The sequence below is a fragment of the Rhinatrema bivittatum genome, chromosome 15 (genome assembly GCF_901001135.1).
Source record: "Rhinatrema bivittatum chromosome 15, aRhiBiv1.1, whole genome shotgun sequence".
Lineage (NCBI taxonomy): Eukaryota > Metazoa > Chordata > Amphibia > Gymnophiona > Rhinatrematidae > Rhinatrema > Rhinatrema bivittatum.
The window spans coordinates 434,165-456,456 of NC_042629.1; the positions used below are offsets into that span (position 1 = coordinate 434,165).

Consider the following 22,292-nt stretch of genomic DNA (forward strand, 5'->3'; position numbering starts at 1 on the left):
CAATAAAGAGAAAACAGACTCCCTGCATTCCCAAATCAACAATATGGTTCAGAAAACCATGCTCAATGGATGACCTTAGCTCAAACCTGGCCAAGGACCTACCCAATCTAGATCTCACCAACGCCGACACTGCTATGTCATCATGGCTAAACATCACTCTCTCAGTAGCTAACAAAATCTGCCCTCTAACTTCTAAAAAAAAATCAACCCAGCTCTTTCTTTTTTTTTAATTTGTAGTTTATTAATTTTTTAAACATTTTACAATGATAAAAAACAAAGAATATTTATGGATTACAAAGGCAATTTCAACCAACATTCAAAGAAAACAATTCTATTTGTAATTCCAATTTTCATAGTCCACATTATAGGGGAGCTTACAAAAAAAGAAAAAAGAAATTATAACTGAAATCACAATATTGTGTTTTTGGAGGAATAACTTTTTTCACCAGTTAATTCACCCCAACTGGAGCCATCAATATGTACTCATCCCCCCTTATCTACTAGAAATACTTCTAGGTGTGCAGGTTCCAAAAAAATAAATTTATTTTTAAGAAAAGTGACTATGCACTTGCATGGGAATTTAAGAAAGAAAGTGGCCCCAAGGCCAATTACTCTCTGTTTTAGTGCTAGAAACTGCTTACGCCTCAACTGAGTACTTCTGGAGACATCCGGAAATATCTGGACCTTTTGGCCACAGAAAGAGAAATCCTTGCTTTTAAAATAACTCTGAAGGACTAGATTTTTATCTTGCTCTAAAACAAAGGCCACTAAAAGAGTGGCCCTCGTTGAAATATCATCCACAGATGCCTCCAGAAAAGCTGTTAAGTTGGGACTATCTGTGGTGATAATATCTAGTCCCCCCTCCCGTGGATCCTCCTCTCTTTTCATACTAGGCAGGTAATAACATTTAGATAACAAAATATCTTTTGGAATACTCAAAACTTCTTTAACATATTTTTTAAACATTTCTTGACCTGAAATCAGTCTAGTATTAGGAAAATTCAATACTCTCAAATTTTTATTTCTCATAAGATTTTCAATCCCTTCTAGTTGCTTATAGATCATTAGGGAGTCCTTCATAAAAGTGGTCCCTGATGTTTGTAATGACACTATTTGTGTTGAGGTAGTTGCACTTGCTGTTTCCAGCTGTTCGATCCTCTTACTGTGGGCATCCAATATACTTCTAGTCTCCTTGGTAAAATTGGTTGATTGTACCATGGACAAAGATAGCATCTTTTCCATTTTATTGACGGCTTTCCAAACATCCATCAAAGTTATTTTATCAGGATCTGGTATCTCTGTCTCTAATTCAATAGGCAGAGATAGTTCTTCCTGTCTAGATGGCGTACTCCCTCTAATGGCTGGAGATATTAACACCAGTTCTGGGTTAGCAATATTACTAGCCCCATTTTCTATAGAGGGAGTGTTGGAGTCCTGGTTTTGGGCAGGGCTATTAGAGGCTCCGGAAGAGAAGGAAATATCAGGTATTACCTCTCTTGAGGTCTGACTAACCCGTCTGAGTATATGTTGGTCCATCGGTCCTCTGATCGTGTTTCCAACGGGAGTCGACGCCATAGGTCTTATTTTCCTCTTTTTTCCCATTGGTGGCTGAATTCAGCGGATTCCTTCCAGGAAACAAAAATTCCCCTTTGGCGCGCCCCTTTGGCGCGCGGCTTCGGCAGCGCGCCGGCGGCTGCGCGCCACTGCACACCGATTTAAATGAGTGCAGGAGGCAGGGAAAGATGACGTCACCGGAATCAGCTGTGTTCTCAATCGGGGCTGGTCCCTCTCGCCCGAGCGCTTTTCAGCGCGGCTCCTCCGTCGGTAGGGCTCCCGTCCTCTGCCGCTGCACACCGATTTAAATGTGTGCAGGAGGCAGGGAAAGATGACGTCACCGGAATCAGCTGTGTTCTCAATCGGGGCTGGTCCCTCTCGCCCGAGCGCTTTTCAGCGCGGCTCCTCCGTCGGTAGGGCTCCCCAACCCAGCTCTTTCAAATAAGAAACCTTGGTTCTCTACAACTCTAAAAAATCTCAAACAAGACCTACGTCACAAAGAGCAACGATGGTGCAAAGATCCCTCACCCTCCCTTCTAGCCAATTATAAAACCGCTATGAGCATCTACAGGATCACCTTACTTCGCACAAAGAGAGATTTCTATGCCAAAAGAATACATAGCTTCATGTACGATCCAAAAACACTATTTTCTTATGTATCAGCCCTCACTACACCAGTCACACCATCTGTCCCAGAAGAAGCACAAAACAAATCCACAGAACTGGCTCTATTCTTTGAGAAGAAAATTCACAACCTACTAGCACCACTGAATAATGCGAACACCCAACCTCCACCCATCTACAAACCATCCCCCTCTTCTCACAAACCACTTCTAGAATCATTTGAACCCACATCTTCCCTGGAAATTGAATCTTTAATCAAGAAAATGAAGCCATCGTCACATCCATACGATCAAATACCCACCAAACTCCTGCTTACAATCCCAAACATCATAACCAAACCACTAGCAGACATCATAAATTGTTCCCTGACACAAGGATACGTTCCAGACTCTCTTAAAACTGCCTCTCTAAAACCTTTACTAAAGAAACCTAATCTGGATCCAACCAACCCTTCAAACTTTCGCCCCATAGCAAACCTTCCCTTTATCGCCAAACTAATGGAAAAACTAATCAATAACCAACTCACAGACTACTTAGATTCCTATAACATCCTCTTTCCGTCGCAATATGGTTTCCATAAACACTTAAACACGGAAACGCTCCTACTATCTTTAACTGACAACATCCTAATGGGTCTAGACAAAGGCCAATCCTACATTCTGGCCCTTCTTGACATCTCAGCTGCGTTCGACACGGTAAACCATGCAATCCTCATCAACCGCCTAATGGAAATTGGCATCACAGGCTTGGCACTTAAATGGTTCGAATCATTCCTCAATAATAGGAAATACAAGGTGAGAATAAATGATAAAGAATCCCAACCCATACACTCCAACCACGGCGTCCCACAAGGATCCTCGCTATCTCCCACTCTGTTTAATATTTATCTGTTACCTCTATACCAGCATCTAGAGAGCCTCAACCTAACTCATTTTGTATATGCAGACGATGTACAGATCTTAATCCCTGTCACGGATCCCACCACTAGCTCCCTACACTTCTGGAATAACTGCCTCAGCTCCATCAATAGTCTACTCTCAAGTCTCAAGCTTGTCCTTAACACCTCCAAAACAGAACTTCTATTCATCTCTCCTAAGGTCAACAACCCCCTTACTCTCCATCTCTCACCATTTGTAAACCACGTGAGAGATCTAGGAGCCATGCTTGACTCCAGAATGAACCTCAAAAAATTAATTAATACCACCACCAGGGAATGCTTCCATAAGCTTCACGTCCTGAAACAAATAAAACCTCTCCTTCACTTTCAAGACTACCGGTCAGTACTACAAGCGATACTATTTTCTAAGATAGACTACTGTAACGCGCTCCTCCTCGGACTTCCAGCCGCCTCAACGAAACCACTACAGATGCTGCAAAATGCCGCAGCAAGGATCCTTACTAACTCTCGGCGCAAAGACCACATCACACCAATACTAAAAAACCTACACTGGCTACCTATAAACCACAGAATAATGTTCAAGACCTTAACCATCATCCATAAAAACATATATCACCGATCTACTCTACAACTCAAAATACCTCTCGAACTTCAGGTGTCCACAAGTCCGATCAGATCAGCTTTTAAAGGATCGCTCCATGCCCTCCGCTTAATCCACTAATCACACTTCCATCCAGAAACGAACCTTGTCCATGGCCGGACCATATTATTGGAATCTTCTCCACCCAGAACTTCGACAGGAACAATGCCCGTTTTCCTTCAGAAAGAAACTAAAAACGTGGCTGTTCACCCAAGCCTTCCCTTAATGGACACCATTCTAACAGCACAGCTATGCAATCCTTTCCCACTTATCCCCCCCCCCCCCTCCTTCATTCGCGACTGCAGTGTGAGAGACCTATAGACTTATTTATTGTTTAAGCTTGTTACATTCGTTCCTATGTGAAACTTCGTTATGTTAAAACTTAGTTATTTATATCTTATTTTGTTAATCGTATGCTTTTGCTCTCTACTCTCCCACTCTGTAAACTCCCTGTTCATTGTAACTATCTTCATAGTTTATTGGTTACCCCTCGTTTCAATGTAAACCGGTACAATAAGACACTAGTCTTGAGTATCGGTATATCAAAGGTATTTTAAATAAATAAAAATAAATAAATCCCCCGACCACTCGGACAGCACCGATCAGACAGTCCATAACCCCCAGACCACGCAAGTAAGAGGCTTAGGAGTAATTCTTGATAACCATCTGAAGTTAAAGAAATCAATCAACAACATCACCAAGGACTGTTTCTATAAGCTTCAAGTTCTGAAAAGACTCAAACCCCTTCTTCATTTCCAGAACTTCAGAACTGTTCTCCAGTCAACACTTTTCTCTAAAACTGACTACTGCAACACTCTCCTCTTAGGGCTCCCGATCTCCACCACCAAACCAACAGAATGCAGCAGCCAGAATCTTAACCAACACTAACCGGGGAGCTCATATCACACCCATACTCCGAAACCAGCACTGGCTGCCGATAATATACAGAATTTTGCACAAGGCACTCACCATAATAATAATAACATTTCTAAATCCCTCTTTATGTCCTATCCTCGCTTCCTCCTTCCCCCCTCCACCCCTCCCCCCTCTTTCCCTTTAATCTATATTTTACCGATTAAACTACTTAGTCTTTACTCTGTTAATTATTTATACACTAGTTCAAAATTATTATTAACTTGTTATTTGTACTACGTTTCTCTTTTCATAGTTATTTTATATTAGTTCATAATTATTACTACCATGTTCTATGTACAACGCTCTGACATTTTGTTTTGTTTTACTGTAAACCGACGCGATATCCTTGGATGAACGCCGGTATATAAAAACTATTAAATAAATAATCCACAAATCCATCCACAATCAGCTACCTCTAGACCAGAGCTTTCCAAAGTGTGTCGCGACACTTTAGTGTGTCGCGCAAGCCCGGTGCACGTGACACACCGGCAAGTGGGAGCCAATGTGGCCGCCGGTGGACCTCATCCCACTGGCGGCTGAGCAGTAAAGAATCACTGTGCTGTGTGCCGCAGACACACAGCAGGAAGATCGGTAGGACCGTGGTGGAGCTCACCTCACCACGGCCCGAAGAACAAGGTCACGTCGAAACGTGCAGATGCTCCTCCTCCTTCCTGCCCACGCGGGCCCAGAAGGAAAATGTTGCCGGAGCTGCACGGGCAGAAAGGGGGAGGAGCATCAGCCGTGTGCAGAAGAGAGGAGCAGCGTTGTTACAGCATGCGAGAAGATGAGGAGGCCCGGTAGCAGGGCCCCCACCGCGGATCGGTCCGAAAAGATCAGGGCCGCCACCGCTGCGATCGGCCCGCGAAGATCAGGGACGCTGCAGAGCCCGTCCTGCAGCGACCCGTGAAGAAGAGGCCCAGAGAGTGTGTGTATGAGATGAGTTGAAAGATTGGGTGCGTGTATGAGGTGAGTTGAGAGACTGGGTGCGTGTATGAGGTGCGTTGAGAGATTGGGTGTGGGAGTGAGGACCTGAATGTTTGCAGAGACAGCATGTGTATATATGTATATATCCATAAATGTATATATCCATAAAGAGTCATTACTGCACAATGTAAATAAGTTACCTCTGTAAAGATTTTTACTCCTGTCTATTCTTGTCTCCTTCCTACCCCAGTTATACCACCCTGTTTTATTGTAACTTTTGCTTCCTACTCACTTGTTAAAAGAACAAAGTTTTGTTTCTGCACCCCCTGTTATTTGTAAACTGGCATGATATGATCTTATCATGAATGCCGGTATAGAAAAACCTTAAAATAAATAAATGTGAGAACCTGTATGTGTGTGAGAGAGACAGCATGTGATAGTGAGAGCCTGTGCTTGAGCAAGACAGCATGTGGGAGTGAGAGAGAGCCTGGGTGTGTGAGTCAGACAGCATGTGCAAGAGAGAGACTGTATGAATGATTGTATGAGAGAGAGCATGTGAGAGTGAGAAGCCTGTGTGTGTGAGAGAGAGAGAGAGAAAGCATGTGAGAATGAGAACCTGACTGAATGTTTGAGGGAAGAAGATAGATGGAGAGAAAAGAAATAGAAAAAAAAGACAATATGAAAGGAATCGGCAAAAAAATAAGAAAGGGGAGGTGGAACAAAAAAGCCTGTGACCAACCGATTAGAAAACTAAGATCAGACAGCAAAGGTAAAAAAAAGAAATAAATTACTTTTTACTGATTGGCACATGTAATCTTTGGTAATGTGCAAGAGTAGCGCTTTCTCTATGTGGATCTCACAATGTATGAGATCAACATGGAAGAAGTGGAAACCCACGAGGCCTGCACAGAGGAGGCAGCAGAATGGGCTTCAGTACCAATAGCAGCAATCAGCACCTCCCCGATAGCCATGCGGCATCAGTGACAGTGGCAGCAGAGGAATGAGAGAGGCTCAGAGGTTGCTGGCAAAAGAAAGAAAGGGGGTCTGCCTTTAGTGTGTGCATGTGTATGAATGGGAGTCTGCCTGGGGGTGTATGTGTGTGAATGCATGGGTGCCTGCCTGAGGGTGTGTCTGTGTATGAGAATGTATGGGTGTCTTCCTGGGGTTTGTATGTGTGAGAATAGGTGCCGGCCTGTGTGTAGTATATGTGTGTGTGTGTGAGAATGAATGTGTGCATGCCTGGGGGATGGTGAGGGAGTGGTGTGAAAATGAATGGGAGCCTGCCTGGGGGTCAGTTTCAGTGTGTGAGAATGACTGGAAGCTTGCCAGGGTGTGTGTGTTTGTGTATGTGAGGGAGCCAGAGAGAGTGTGTATGAGAAAATCCAGGGGAGAAAGAGTTTGTGGGGGTGTGTGTGTGGAGGGAGAGAGAGTGTCTTAGAGCCTGAGAGTTTGTCAGTGTCTGTGAGAGCGAGAGGTTATGGTGTATGTATGTGACAGTGTATGTGTGAGAGAGAATGGACATGTGAGTCTGTGTGAGAGAGGATAACCTCCTAATCCTGGACAATATCAGGGTGACTATAAATCAAGAGCTCCCACGTATGGACAGCAGGGGCTTTTTAAAATCCTTATTAGTTTTAATTATTGGGTGTTATTTGATATATGTGCTGTTTTGAAATATTTTATTGGTGTTTAGGAAATTGTAAAAAATGTATATGATTTTAATTAATAGAAATTCTATTTATCAGTAGTTTTAAAATATTCTTTTATTAGTATGGTTTTACTATTATAACTGATGCTTTATGTTTCTTGATTTTATTTGTTTTATGAGGAATGGTGGTTCTGTTTTTCTATTGTTAATACACAGAGTCTGGCTTCTTGGGGTTTCCATTTCTGTTTTTGTCTAATTTGTGCTCCTTTATTTTGTATTCCGTATTTGGTGAGGGTCTGTCTCTGCTCTGTGTGTGTGTGTGACCATTATGAGAAATTCTGCTAGCATAGGGATCTATAGCAATCTGGTTTGTTTTGTTTCCTCAGTAGGTGGTGTATTGGTATTCTAGGACCCAGTGTAATATTTACCCTTGCTTTTTCACAGGTAGGGTTATTGTTGTTTGAGTCCTTGGTGTTATTACTGTTATGTTACAATGGGATTGCAGTATAGATTTCGAGTGTCTTTTTTGCGAGGTTTTATTTTAGTTCACAATGTGCCTGGCAGTGGAAGGTGTTTGTGCTGCTGTTACTGTGAGGTGACACCAGCATTTGAAAATATCTTTTAGTATGATGACCTGTAAGGGAAACATCCAAGCTCCATTGTTTGGGGGAATTTCAGTGGATGCACAGAGTTACAGAACTGGAGGTGCAGGATTTATATTGACATTTTGTCCCTTCCTATAAATTCCAGACTTCACTCTCATAGCCAGATAGAATTAGTTGAATGAGGCTATCAATAATTTTATAGTGTGAAACTGGCCAGCTTTTTAAAAATACGCAGAAGACCCTTTGGACTTTATTAACACCAAATATTCAAAAGCTGTGTTCATCCCATCAAGCTCATAATCTCATTAAAGAGGTAAATTAAATAACACAATAACTTTGTTTTATTATTGTTATTCATAAATTATAACAATAATATTAATCTTGGAATATTATATATTTTTAATATAATGAAAGGTTTTCACAAGATAGGTTGTCGTGAAACATTTTATTATGTATATATTTAAGGAAACATATGTAAATTGTCGAAATACATTTCGTTCGTTTAACCTTTAACCTCTGGTTTGCTAGTAGACTGAATTACTGTGTCCTGAAATTGTTTGTCTAAAAAGTGTGTCACCAACATGAAATGTTTGGAAAGCTCTGCTCTAGACCTTCAGATCCCATTCAAACTACACACATCCGCAAGACCCAGCAGCGAAGCATATAAAGGAACCCTTCAAGTCCCACCAACTAAATCCACGCGTCTAACTTCCACAAAAGAACGTGCATTCTCCACAGCCGGCCCAGTCATCTGGAACAACTTGCCGACTGACCTAAGAGTGGAACCCTGCCTTCTAACATTCCGAAAACAACTTAAGACCTGGCTTTTCCACCAAGCCTTCCCTTAAGATCTAATATATCAACATACTTCTCACTCAGACACAGCTCAATTGGCTAGACTCTGGTCCAGCCCCATATGTATTCTACCTCTAGTTTTTGCTATCCTTTTACTTCCTGGCTACTTTAGCCCGCAAGTTCAATCCCCCTGTTATATGTAACTGTGCTTTGGCCTTCCTGTTATATTGTTATTTAGTTAATCTCTAAGTTCCATGTAAACCGGTTTGATATGAATCTTTCATGAATCTTTTGATATGAATCTTTCATGAAGACTAATAGCCACTGCCATTAGCAATGGTAACATGGAATAGATTTAGTATTTGGGCACTTGCAAGGTTCTTATGGCCTGGATTGGCCACTGTTGGAAACAGGATGCTGGGCTTGATGGACCCTTTTTCTGATCTAGTATGGCATTTTCTTATGTTCTTAAGACCTCACTCTCACCAGGGTGAGAGGGTTTTGCACACCTTGGACTGTAAACATGCACTGCAGTCCATAGGAAATCCCCTCAACTTTTTCTTTTGATAAAAACAAACCGGGTAAAGCAGTGGGCAAACATAAGAACATGCCATACTGGGTCAGACCAAGGGTCCATCTAGCCCAGCATCCTGTTTCCAACAGTGACCAATCCAGGCCATAAGAACCTGGCAAGTACCCAAAAACCAAGTCTCTTCCATGTTACCATTGCTAGTAATAGCAGTGGCTATTTTCTAAGTCAACTTAATAGCATGTAATGGACTTCTCCTCCAAGAACTTATCCAATCCTGCACTAACCACATCCTCTGGCAACAAATTCCAGAGTTTAATTGTGCGTTGAGTAAAAAAGAACTTTCTCCGATTAGTTTTAAATGTGCCACATGCTAACTTCATGGAGTGCCCCCTAGTCTTTCTATTATCCGAAAGCGTAAATAATCGATTCACATCTACCCGTTCTAGACCTCTCATAATTTTAAATACCTGTATCATAGCCCCCCTCAGCCGTCTCTTTGCCAAGCTGAAAAGTCCTAACCTCTTTAGTCTTTCCTCATAGGGAAGCTGTTCCATTCCCCTTATCATTTTGGTAGCCCTTCTCTGCATCTTCTCCATCGCAATTATATCTTTTTTGAGATGCGGCGAGTAAAAGCGCACTCAGTGAGAACAATGTCAACCTCAGTAGCACACTATCATTCAGTACCAATAGCTGACATATGTAAAGCTGCAACGTGGAGTTCTCTTCACACCTTTGCAGCTCATTACTGTTTGGACAAGGAAGGAAGACAAGATTCAGCTTATGGACAATCTGTCTTAAAGTACTTGATTCCAGCATAATCCCAACTCCTTCCACATCCAACCTGCTGTGATTTCAGGCTGCCTCGTTTTTTCCAACAGTACACCAGTTGTTATGCCTGTTGCACAAGTTGTTTGCTGTTGGTCCAATACACGAATGACTCAGCCTGTAGCTTGCTAATCACCTATATGTGAGGGCTATCATCCTGCTTGTCCTGGGATAAAGCAAAATTGCTTACCTTGTAATAGGTGTTATCCCAGGACAGCAGGATGTAGTCCTCAAGAAACCCACCCGCCACCCTGCGGAGTTGGGTCTGATACGTTTTATTTTATTTTTGCTAACGCTTATTGCTACACACGAGACTGAAGGGAGATCCCTGTGGCTCGAGGGATCATGGCATGCTGGGTATGCTTAGTGGGCTTAGTATGCCAGTCAAAAGTTTCTAGAAACTTTCCATGATAGGGCGCCGTCCACTGATGTGACCCATATTTGAGGACTACATCCTGCTGTCTTGGGATAACACCTATTACAAAGTAAGCAGTTTTTGTTTTACTCTACATTGTTTTGTAAGCTGCTCCTTATAAAATATCTTATAATTTATTTTTCTCTTAACTGGATTAAAGCCTGGTTATTTATTTAAAATTTTTTCTATTCCGTCATTTAGTGGTATACCATCACAATGGTTTACAGATAGGCACATAAATAAGTTTGGTTTGGTTTATAAATTAACTAGTAGGTGCCAATAAATTTTCGGTTACATGAATCAAATAATATACGTTATATGGATCCTGGATTGGAAATTCCAGTTATATGATAGAATATCCATACATAAGATTTATTTTATTTTATTTATTTATTTAACAGTTTTTTTTATACAGACCTTCATAGTAAATAACCATATCGGATCGGTTTACATTTAACAAGGGTATAACTGGAGTAACAATTCAAGTGCAACGAAAGCTAAACAATAGGTAGGAATAAGTCAAAGTTACAATCAACAGGGAAAGAGAACTTGGAAGCTTGCAACAAGCTGGAAAGAAGATAAGGCAGGAGATAAATATACAGTGTTACCATAGAGCGTACAGGTTGAAGCTTAAAAGGTGCTTTAACCTGGAAGTGTCTGATATACTGTACTCTCTTAAATTAATACTTAGGTATGAGAAAAAAATAATAAAGCAAGGATATCTGCTATTTGGTGGCTTTTAACCTTGTGTAGGAGTTTTTTCTTTAGTATTCCTTACTCCTCACTCTCACTTTGAAAAGCTTTTTTGAAGAGCTATGTTTTTAAATTTTTTTTGAAGAGTTTTAAAGCTCTCATTTATCTTATTTCAAGTGGCATTGTGTTCCATAATATTGGACCAGCTAGGGATAGTGCTCGCTCTCTCACTTGCGTCATTTTAGCTGTCTTTACAGAAGGTATGGTTAGTAGAGCTTTATTGGCTGATCTGAGATGTCTCTGGGGGACATGAGGTCGTAGTGCAGTATTTAGCCAATCAGTATTTTCCTCATAGATTAGTTTGTGGATTGTGCATAGTGTTTTAAATTGCACTCTGTTCAATTGGCAGCCACTGTAATTAGGCAAGTGTTTGAGTGATGTGATCCCTTCTGCTTTTTCCAGTTAGTATTCTGGCTGCAGAGTTCTGTAAGATTTGTAGTGGTCTTAATGTTGTATATGGTAATCCCAGGAAAAGAGTGTTACAATAGTCTGTGCTAGCGAAAATATAAGTGCTTGCACAACAGTTCGAAAGTGTGCTTGGGTTAATAGGGGTTTTAGCTTTCTAAGGACCATTAGTTTGGCGTAGCCTTCTCTAACTTTCAATGATATGTGTTGCTTAAGGTTGAGTTCATTGTCTATTATTACACCTAGGTTTCGGGCTTTTTCAGTTAGTTCCTCTAACTGATCCTTTTTAAGTTTGATAGGATTTTGTATTAATTCAGTGGTTTTTCGTTCAAGGTGTGTGAATTCTGTTTTATCAATATTAATTACCAGTTCCATTTGGCTTAGTAGTTGTTTAATTATATCTAGGTACAACATTGCTAAGTTTAGTTTTTTTTTCAATTGTTTCCTCTACTGGTAGAATTAGCTGAATGTCGTCAGCGTATTTGTAATGTATGATGCCTAGTCCTGCCAAGAGGTGGCATAGAGGCAGCATGTAGATATTAAATAGTCACCGAAAGTGCTGACCCCTGGGGGACCCCAGTCTTTAGCTTGATTTTGTCTGATATTGTGTTTATTTGTACCTGAAAAAATCTATTGTTTAGGTAGGATCGAAACCATTCAATTGTTTTGTTTTGTAGTCCTATTTCTTCAAGCCTTTTTAGTAGTATGTTATGGTTTACTGTGTCAAATGCTGCTGACAAGTCTAGTAATATCATAATGTAGTGTGTTCCGCTGTCAAACCCTTGTAGTACATTATCTGTTAGAGAGATTAGTAATGTTTCGGTGCTATAGTGTTTTCTGAAGCCATATTGTGAGGGATAAAGTATGCTGCTGTTATCTAGATGTTCTGCTAGTTGCTTTTGTACCGTTTTTTCTATTAATTTAGCAAGCATAGGTAGGTAGTTACTTAAGACATTTGGGTCACCTGGGTTTTTTTTTCTTCAGTATTGGTTTAATTATTGCACCTTTAAGAAAGTCTGGCATTAGTCCTTCACTAAGTGATAGGTTAATTATTTTTGCTATAGTGTAGGAGGTTATATCAGTTAGTTTTTTTATGTCCATGGTGGGAATGGTGTCTATTTTATGTGGGGCGGGGTTCAAATGTTTTATCATGGATTCCACTTCGCTCTGGGATATCTTGTCGAATGTGCCCCTGGTGTCACATCTCTTTTGTGCATCTTAATTTCCTGCTTAGTTAAGATCGGAATCTTCACTTTTAGGTTAGTGATTTTATCTGAGAAATATTGTGCTATTTCATTGCATTTATTTTCTTGTGGGGTTTGGGGGCGCCTCTGTTTTATCATTAGTCAGATTTATTACTATGTTAAATAGTGCTCTCGGATTGTTTGTAAATTTCTCAATTTTTGCGCTAAAGAATTGTTTTTTTGTGTTGAGAGCAGGCTTTTTAGATTGTTCTGATATATTTTCTTTACCCTCTGTTTTTTGAATTTATTGGAAAATTTATATTTTTAATATTGTATTTTGTTTTGATTTCAGTTATTTCTTTATTTTTCACTGTTCTTTTAAATTCTTGTTTTATGATTGTAAGACACTTTCACGTCAGGCGATTAAGAAATGATTAAACTAAAATCTGTTAATAACAATTTATTTTTTTTTGTTCATACCCCAGATCAGTCCAGGCAAGTGGGTTTTGCATCCCTACTAGCAGATGGAGGCAGAGTGCCACCTGCAGTCCCTTAGTATTTGTCTCCAGCAGATGATAGAGAGTAAACCTGCAGTCTTATAGTTTAAAAAAAAAAATAGAAAAGTGTTAGATGATTTGAAGACAGAGCTCCCAGAGGATTTAGGTTCCTTTGTGGGCCATCCCTCTGGTTGAGCAGGAAGAGCAGGGGGTTGGAAATCCCTAACCAGGCTCAACCTTTGATTCCAGGGGGAGGGAAAGCCAGGGGTCCTGGTGCCCTCGCTCCCACTGAGGCCTTCTCACCCGGTCTGGCCGGCTGCAGCTTCCAGGAGTACCCAGAAACAGGAAAGTATAACTTGCTTTTAGTTTTCCTGGGTTGCTCAGGAAGCTCTCTTTAATTGAAGTAAAAAAAGAAAAAGAGAGAGGCCTATTTCTCTGTTGGCTCGGCGTTGGGGAGAGTAGGGAACAGCACTGCTCGTGCTATTTTTTTCAACACCCAGAGCTGGGATAGCGGCGGTGGCTTTCTTTTCTCCCCCTCGAGGTTATTTTTAGCTGTGGGCCACGTCCTTCACTATTCCGGCTCCCGCTGAGCATGGGAAAGCCTGTTGGGCCTGCGGGGGGGTGGGGGGTGGGATCTCGCCTCAATGTGTGGCTGTTCTCTGCCTCTAGAGGTGAGAGAGCTTCATCTCAGGGGGCAGGCGTTGCATACGTGCTGCAGACCCTGCACAGGAGGCCCCAGGGGGAGTGAAGGAGACTGTGGCCATCTTAGCTCCACGTGGCAGGAGCCCTGCCATGGATGGGGAAGGCAGGGACTTCATCCCCTCCCCCCCCCCCCACCCACACACACTTTCTCCAGTGCACCAGGGGAGAAGTGAAGCAGACCCAGGGGAGGATCTGGCAGCTGCAGAGCAGAGAGAGACCATGTCAGATTTTCCATGGATTTTGTTTTATTACTGCATGAGGCCTACCTCGCTAAGAAAGAGCTGGTGGGTAAGCGGCCAGCCATACAGAGATCCCAAGGCAAGGCTAGGAAGTATCGAGTTGATGCACCTCCAAAGTTGGGGGAGGGGGCATTTTGCATCTGCTGGGCCTGGATCGATCGCCAGGGGAGGAGGATTCCTCAGAGGGGACCCACAAGTTGACCAGGGTGCGGATCCTGTGGCTGGTCTGATGGGTGGTGACCCGGATTCAGATAATGTCCCCCTGATGAAAGAGGATGACTCAAGGGTGGTCAAGTTATTCCATAAGGAGGAGTTGTGGCCTCTCATCCCTCAGGTTCCGGAGGAGCTGAGGATTAAGGTTGCACAGGAGGATTCAGACAACGAGGGGGTAAACCCGGTGTTGGAAGGGCTGCATAGACTGCCGCAGGCATTCCCTATTCCAAAGAAAGTGAAGAAGCTGATCGGGAGTGGGATTTCCTGGCAGCTGGATTGAATGTGTCCAAGGCTATGGCCAGGTTGTGTCCCCTGCCGGAGGACATCTTAGAGCTGTGAAAGCTTCCAGAGGTAGATGTGGTGGTGTTGGCAGTGAAAAAAAAATTACCTTTCCTGTGGCAGGGTCGGTGGTCTTGAAGGATGTCCAAGACCATAAGCCGGTGATCCTGTTAAAGAGGCTATTTGAGGTCTCAGTTCTGAGCCTTAGATCTGAGGTCTGCGTGAGTCTAATGTAGAGGGCTTGTTTGTGCTGGGTGCAGAAGGCATAGGAGAAGGCCGCTGGGACATCTGCTGATCCTAGTCAGGATGCTCGGTTGGAAGTGGGGGTGGCCTATATGACTGATGCACTTTATGATATGCTTCACACTTTGGCTAGGAATATGGTGTCGGCGGTAGCCATGCAAAAACTCCTGTTATGTAATTGGTCAGCGGATGTTTGCTTTGAAGGGGAGATTACAAAGCTGTGCTTTTGAGCAAAGTTGTTGTTTGGGGAGGACCTGGAGAAGTTGATGAAGCATTTGGCAGATTCTAAGGGAAACAGATGGCTAGAGGATAAAAAGAGAAATAATCTCCTGCCTCGCACTTGTTTCTGTGAGAAGTTTTCGATCCAGCAGAGGTTCTTCTGGATCCACGTAGAAGCAGGGTTTAGGAAGACAGTGTTCGGGGAAGTCAGCAGTAGATCAACCAATGATGGTGCAGGACAGGGTTCCAGAGGTACGGTCCACTCCTCCCTGGTGGCTGTCTGAAGAAGGTTATCCCGTTTTTACGAGGAGTGGACCAGGATCACTTCTGACCAGTAGAATGTGGTAAGGGATGGCCTCACCTTAGAATTTTCACAACTCCTTAGAGGCCTTTGTGGTATCCCATTGTGCTTCGCCCGTCAAGCAGGCAGCAGTGCAGGACTCTTCTGCAGCTGCAGTGATTGGAAACCATCCCGGTGCCGCAAAGGGAGCAAGGTCAAAGAAGGTATTCCATGTACTTCGTGGTCCCCAAAGAGGAGGGCTCATTTCGGTCCATTCTATACCTGCAAAGAATCATGTCCTTGCGCGTGCCACGCTTTCAGGTGGAAACGTGGACGGTGACTGCAGCGGTGCGCAAGGGGAAGTTCTAGCCTCCTTACATCTAATGGAAGCATATTTCCACATTCCCATCAGAACAGACCATCAAAAATTTCTTTGCTTCACGGTGTTAGGAGAGCATTTGCAGTTTCAGGCTCTTCCCTTCTGGATAGTTATGGCACCAAGAACATTTACCGAAGGAGGTGTTGTGGCAGCGGCCCTTAGAAAAGGGATACTAGTACATCCATACCTGCATGATTTGTTTATTGGGGCAAAGTCACAGTTCGGTGAGTGTTAGAGCGCTTGAGGTCCCTGGGCTGGGTGATAAACCTGGCGAAGAACCATCTAGAACAGTCTCAGTCATTGGATTATCTGGGAACACATTTTGACACCTACGTAGGCAGGGTGTTTCTTACCCCAGAAAGGGTGATCAAGTTCATCGTAGGTGATTCGCCTGTGCGACCTGCTGGTCCCCAAGGTCTGGGATTATCTTTAGGTGCTAGGATCCATGGCTTCTACACTGGATTTGGTGCGGTGGGCTTTTGCACATATGCATCCTCTTCAGCAGGCACTCCTGTCCCGTTGGAATCCGTTATCGGAGAAATTTCACTGCAGTTGCCGCTCCAGGAGGAATCCAGGTCCAATCTCTCTTCGTGGCTGTCACGGCCCAAATTGGAGAAAGGGAGTGGATCTGGAAGTTCCGGACTGGATGGTAGTGACCACAGATTGCCAGCTCAGTGGTTGGGGAGCGATGTGTCAAGGATCTGCAGCCCAAAAGTAGTAGTCTCTGATGGAAGTGTCCTGGTCAATCAACCGTCTGGAAACAAGGACGGTCCAGAGGGCGGAGTTCTGTCCTCGGATTCGGGGACGGATGGTACATGTGTTCTCAGACAGTGTGATGATGGTGGCCTATATCAGTCAACAGGGTGGAACGAAGAGTCTCCTGGTGACTCGGGAAGTTCACAAACTTTTTGCCTAGGTGGAACTTCATCTAGCAGCATTTGCAGCTTCTCATGTGACAGGTGTGGAAAATGTACAGGCAGATTATCTCAGCAGACAACAGCTGGACCTAGGAGAATGGGAGCTGTCAGCGGAGGCCTTTGTGCTCATTCGGAGCAGGTGGGATGAACTCCAGTTTGATCTCATGGCAACGAGGAAGAATACCAAGACGGCCAAGGTTTTTAGCCACTGGAGGGAGTTCAGCTTCATGAGGATAGACGCCCTAGTTCAGCCATGGCCAGGAAGGCTCCTGCTATGTCCCCTCCCATGGCTGCTCATAGGTCGGGTGCTGCGCCGCATCAGGAAAGAGTGATCCTGGTAGCACCTGAGTAGCTGTGCCATCCATGGTTTGCAGATCTAGCAGCAGATGGGTCCATCCAGTTTAGTCACCTGAGGGAAGTGCTTCATCAAGGACCCATCTTTTCGGAACATTCTGTCTAGCAGAATGGCTTTTGAGAGGTGGCATTTCCATTTAAAGGGGTATTCAGAGCTGGTGATTTCTACTGTTCTGCAGGCTAGAAGATCCTCTACATCTTTGGAGTATATATTAGAGTTTAGAGAGTTTTTGAGTTCTGGTGTGGGGTCCATGGCATTGATCCTTTGCAGGTGAATGTTGCCCAAGTCTTGGGGTTTTTTTTTGCAAGAGAGCTTGTCAAAGGGTTTAGTTTATAATTCTCTCCGAGTCCAGGTGGCAGTCTCAGGGGAAGGTTACAAGGATGACCCTTGGCTTCTCATCCAGATATGTGTTTCCTTAAAGGAACAAAGCATTTGTGGCTGTTGCGACCATCTCTGCCCGACGTCTCCACTCCGCCCTCCTTACCTCTTTGGCAACTCTCTCCTGGGTTAATGGAAGTTTGGCTGCCGCAGCGTCATCTTGCCGACCTCCTCCGGCATTCCTGGACCGGCTAGAAGCTGCCTTCTGCCATATTCTCCTGAGGCCTAAGGGCGCGCGTGCGGCGCGGCCCCGACTCAAGTACCAGCAGTGGCACAAACCTCAGGGGCGTCCCCCTGAGATGACGTCATCATCTTTGGATATTTAAATGTCTTTCATTTCGCTAACTAATAGAGTTAGCAAAGGGATTCATACCTAGCTGCCTCCAGGAATCATTGCGGATGGGATTCGCTCTCCACCTACCTTGCTACTCTGCCTCCTCGGACTTTACCGGGGTACCAGCTCCTCGGGGGCCTCGCTCTTTTACTTTTCAGGTCACAGCCTGGAACCGGTACTGGCTCCTCGAGGGCCCACGTTTCCGGACCTGCTACTGAATATAACTTCTGCCAGGAAGTCACCGCTGCCTACAACACCAGTGAGTTATCATCTCTCTCTCAGAGCTTTCCCTGGAGCCAGGTACTCTCTCCTCGAGGGCCTACTTCATTCCAGCTCCTGGGCTGTTCTAAGAGACTACAGTGTGAGTGTTGTTATCTAGGTTCTGTTCCTGAACTCTGCATACTCTGCCTACTCACTATCTCAGTTTCTCTACAGCTCAGCCTTCCTGGGATCGCTGTTCCAGTGCTTGAGGGACTACAGCCCGGCGGGCTCTTCCAGCTCACTACTGCCATCTCTGGTGGTTCTCAAGAACTGTTTAATAAAAGAACTTGTGTGTGTTTGTCTCCCAACTCTGAGCCTGACCGGTGGTCCCTCTCGGGATCTTCCCCCATGGGCGTGGTCATCTGCCACCGGCCCAAGGACCCACCCACAACTATCACGAGTAATAACAGCGGCCTCCAGTCCGTAGGATGTCAGTCCTGGAACCTTACCCTGAAGTCTGTGTTCCTGGTGGCTATTTGTTCAGCAAGACAAATTTCAGAGCTCCAGGCCTTAATATGCAGGGAGCCCTTTTTGCGGATTTCAGATGATGGTGTTTTATTTCATACTGTTCCTTCCTTTTTGCCAGGGTCGTGTCAGCTTTTCATGTTAGCCAGTCGGAGTTGCCAGGGTTTTCACAATTGGCGTCCGATTCTCCATATGCAAAGGAACTTCATTTTTTGGATGTGCGTCTGGTTCTCCTAAGATATCTCAAGGTGAATAATGGATTTTGGAGATCAGACCATCTCTTGGTGTTCAGTGGACCAAGGAAGGGTTGCAAGGCGACTAAGAGTATGATTACTCATTGGTTGAAAGAGGCGATAGTTTCGGCCTATATTTGTAAAGGTCGGTCAATCCCTGAGGGATTGCGGGCTCATTCCACTAAGGCACAAGCAGCTTCCTGGGCTGTGTCAGTTGGTATCTCCGCAGGAGATTTGTCTATCAACAACGTGGTCCTCTTTGCACACTTTTATTATACATTACTGTTTAGATGTCAGAGCCCCAGAGAAGGTCTCCTTTGGTGAAGATGTGCTGCGTGCATGTCTTTCGGGATCCCACCCAGTGTAGAGGAGTTTGGGTACATCCCACTTGTCTGGACTGATCTGGGGTATGAACAGGAAAGGAAAATTGGTTCTTACCTGCTAATTTTAGTTCCTGGAACACCACAGATCAGTCCAGACTCCTGTCTCATTACAATTATAAGTAATGTTTTTGAAAGACCTCTGCTGATTCTGGATGTTGCTGGTGATGCAGAATTTTTGTGCTGCAGAATTATAAATAAAATTTTACATATTTCTCAGTTTTTTTGAGACTCTAATTTCATTTTCTTGGCCCTAGTTCAGGGGTCAGTTTGGGAGAGATCCTTGGAATTTGAGGTTAGACATCTTGGCTTGGGTACAGATCAATAATAAGGAACTGTAGGTGGCACTCTGTTAAGTAGCAGTGCTTGAAAATCTTTTATTCTCTGCCTCCATTTGCTAGTAGGGATGCAAAACCCACTTGTCTTGACTTATCTGTGGTATTCCAGGAATAAAAATTAGCAAGTAAGAACCAATTTTCCTTTGATTAAACAAGAACACATCTTGATATGAAATGTCACGTTCATCAAGGATGGGGGAGGAAACAAATATTAGCTATACTGCTGGATAAATGAAGTAGAACTAGTCCAGACTGGTTTCTTGAAGTAGTATAATTATGATGTAAAACTAAAACACTAGTCAAATTATATTTTACTGAGTATTAGGGATGTGCATTCGTTTTTCACGAATTAGAAAATATCAACGTTATTGTCTAATTCATTATTGTTTGGTAGCCCCGAAAAACAAAACATTTTGCCGAAAATTCGGCAAAATTCATATTTCGTGTTAGTGCGCACTAATTCCAATTATTGCGCACTGTTTTCTGGCTAACAAATTCCTCTGAATTGATACTTTTTACTTTTTAAGTTGCATTTTTTTTAATGTGCACTAACATTTAGTTACAGCGCACTAACACATACTTAGTGCACTGTAAGTTCTATTAGGGCACACTAACGGGTCTTAATGCGCATTAACATCTAGCTAGTGCACACTGTCTAGTTCGGTGTAGTGTGCACTAACTGGTTGTTAGTGCACACTAGCACACCGTCAAATTGCTGAAAAAAATCAAAAATGACCCGTAGGAAAACAAATTTTTCCACAAAGCGCCTGACCCGAAAGCTTAAAACGAAGCACATATCTACTGAATATATGTAAAATCTGTGATAAACCAAATCTTTGTTCTGTAGGAACCGTTAGTGGTTAATCTTGAGCAGATACCAGGACCACTTACTACAGCTGTGTGTCAATTTCTTACTGAAATGCAGGAGACAAAAGAAGCAACTGTAACTCCTAAGGAACTCTTCTCTCAGGTCTGTAAAAAGTAAGTATCTACATGTATCATATGAGGCGCTAAAATGTTTCAGTAAGTGAAAACTGTTGGAGATTTTTTATTGTGCCTATGACAGTCAAATTTAAATTTCAAAGTAAAAAAAGGCTAAAAGAAATACCAGACTAGCCCTTGTTTACAGCTGTAGACCATTGCTTTGCAAGTATTATGTTGCATGATCTCTTTCCCTTTCCTGGCCAGCAGAAAGAGCAGTGTTTTCTTAGCTGTCTCTGCTAGCCATTTCCATTTTGACGTGTGACAGTGTGGGACCTACCAGCATTACATATTCAAGCCTCTGGTTGAAGCTGCCTGGCAGTAGAGCAGCGCTTCGCTTCGTACCTGTGCTGCCTTCTCTAGTCAGAGGGAGAGAGGATAGTAGAAATGGGATTTTAAAAAAAAATGGAATGTGTGGGCCGGCTGAAGGAAGAATAAAAGTCAGGAAGGAGTATATGAGAATAGCAGGGGTGAAGGAGAGGTGTGAAAAGAACATAGAACGAGTGTGAAAATATCACCTAGGGTGGGGGGAGAGGAGCTATGTGATTTCTAATGAAAATATGCCATCGTGAGATTTTGGTTTGGTATGCCGCAAGGATCCAGCCAACTTAAGTGCTATGAAATGAAGGCCGAGAGAGGCTACTGCTATAAAGCATTTTGTGTTTTGTCTTCAGAGCAGTACGATTTAAAGGATACCAGCAACAAGATAGCCAGGAATTGCTTCGCTACTTACTGGATGGCATGAGAGCAGAAGAAATACAGGTCCACTTTTTTTTTTTTGAATTTTTTATTAATTTTTTTTTTTTTTTAAGTTTACAGTTTTATTTCTTGATATAGATTGACAGTGGTCCTTGGCTAAGGACATATACCAGGGCTCTAAATCCAATCAAAAAATAAATGGAGGCAGGAAGGGCTGACAAGGTGATATCTTTGGGAAGCTCAGCAGCAGGGAGGAGCCATTTGCTGAGGTCAGAACATTATTCTCTGGTTTGGGGATAACTATTGAAAGAATTCTGAAGTAAATTTTTGTAACTTTTAGAGAATAAGTGCTGCAGTCATTAAAACACGGAAGGATTCTGCTGAGAAAATAGAAGAGGAGGAGCTAAAAAAGAAAATGAAAGGTAACTATATTGCTAGAGCTATATGTGGATTAAATACTCTTTCACTTAGGAAATGACAGTTCCTGTTCATACCCCAGATCAGTCCATTCAAGTGGGTTTTGCACCCCTACCAGCAGATAAAGGCAGAGAATAAAAACTTTTCAGGCACTGCTACTTAACCAAGAGTGTCACCTGCAGTCTGGACTTAGTTTAAAAAAAAAAGACATGGTTAGGAAAAGAGAAGAAAAGAAGTGAAGACTGGTGCTCCCAGAGGTGTTAGGTTCTTTCGTGGGCCATCACTCTGGTTGAGCGGCGGGGTTGGTAATCCCTGGCCAGTTTCGACCTTTGATTTCCAGGGGAAAGGAAAACCAGGGGTCCTGGTTCTTTTGCTCCCCTTGAGGCCTTCTCAACTGCCCTATCAACTGGACCCAGAAGCAGGAAAGTATATCTTCAGTTTTTATATTTGGGTTGCTAGGTGACTGTCTATTTTTTTTAAGTGTAGTGCAGGCCTTCTTTTGGCAGTCAGCTGAGCAGTGAGAGTAGCATCTGGGTGAGAAGGGACGCGTTCGCAGCTTGGCTTCAGTACTGGGGCCGGGACAATGCTGGTAACAGCATCTTAGTTTTTTTCTTCACACCTCAATGGAGCCTTGCTATGTATCTGCTGTGCCTCTAGAGGTGAAGGGGCCTCTGCAGAGGGCTCAGGAGGCGGACGCTGCACACGCTCTGCAGGCCCCATCCAGGAGGCCTGTAATGGATAGGGAGTTCAGAGACACCCCTCCTCT

General features: G+C 43.3%; 1 protein-coding gene across 1 annotated transcript in view; it reads left to right on the plus strand.

The window, feature by feature from the left end:
• Positions 1 to 22,292, plus strand: part of USP16 (ubiquitin specific peptidase 16) — a 557,777-nt gene that overhangs the window by 231,583 nt on the left and 303,902 nt on the right. The window contains exons 9-11 of the mRNA XM_029578724.1: positions 20,277 to 20,410; positions 21,085 to 21,172; positions 21,450 to 21,531. Of these exons, the coding sequence (XP_029434584.1) occupies positions 20,277 to 20,410; positions 21,085 to 21,172; positions 21,450 to 21,531 (304 nt within the window). The remainder of the gene's footprint in view (positions 1 to 20,276; positions 20,411 to 21,084; positions 21,173 to 21,449; positions 21,532 to 22,292) is intronic.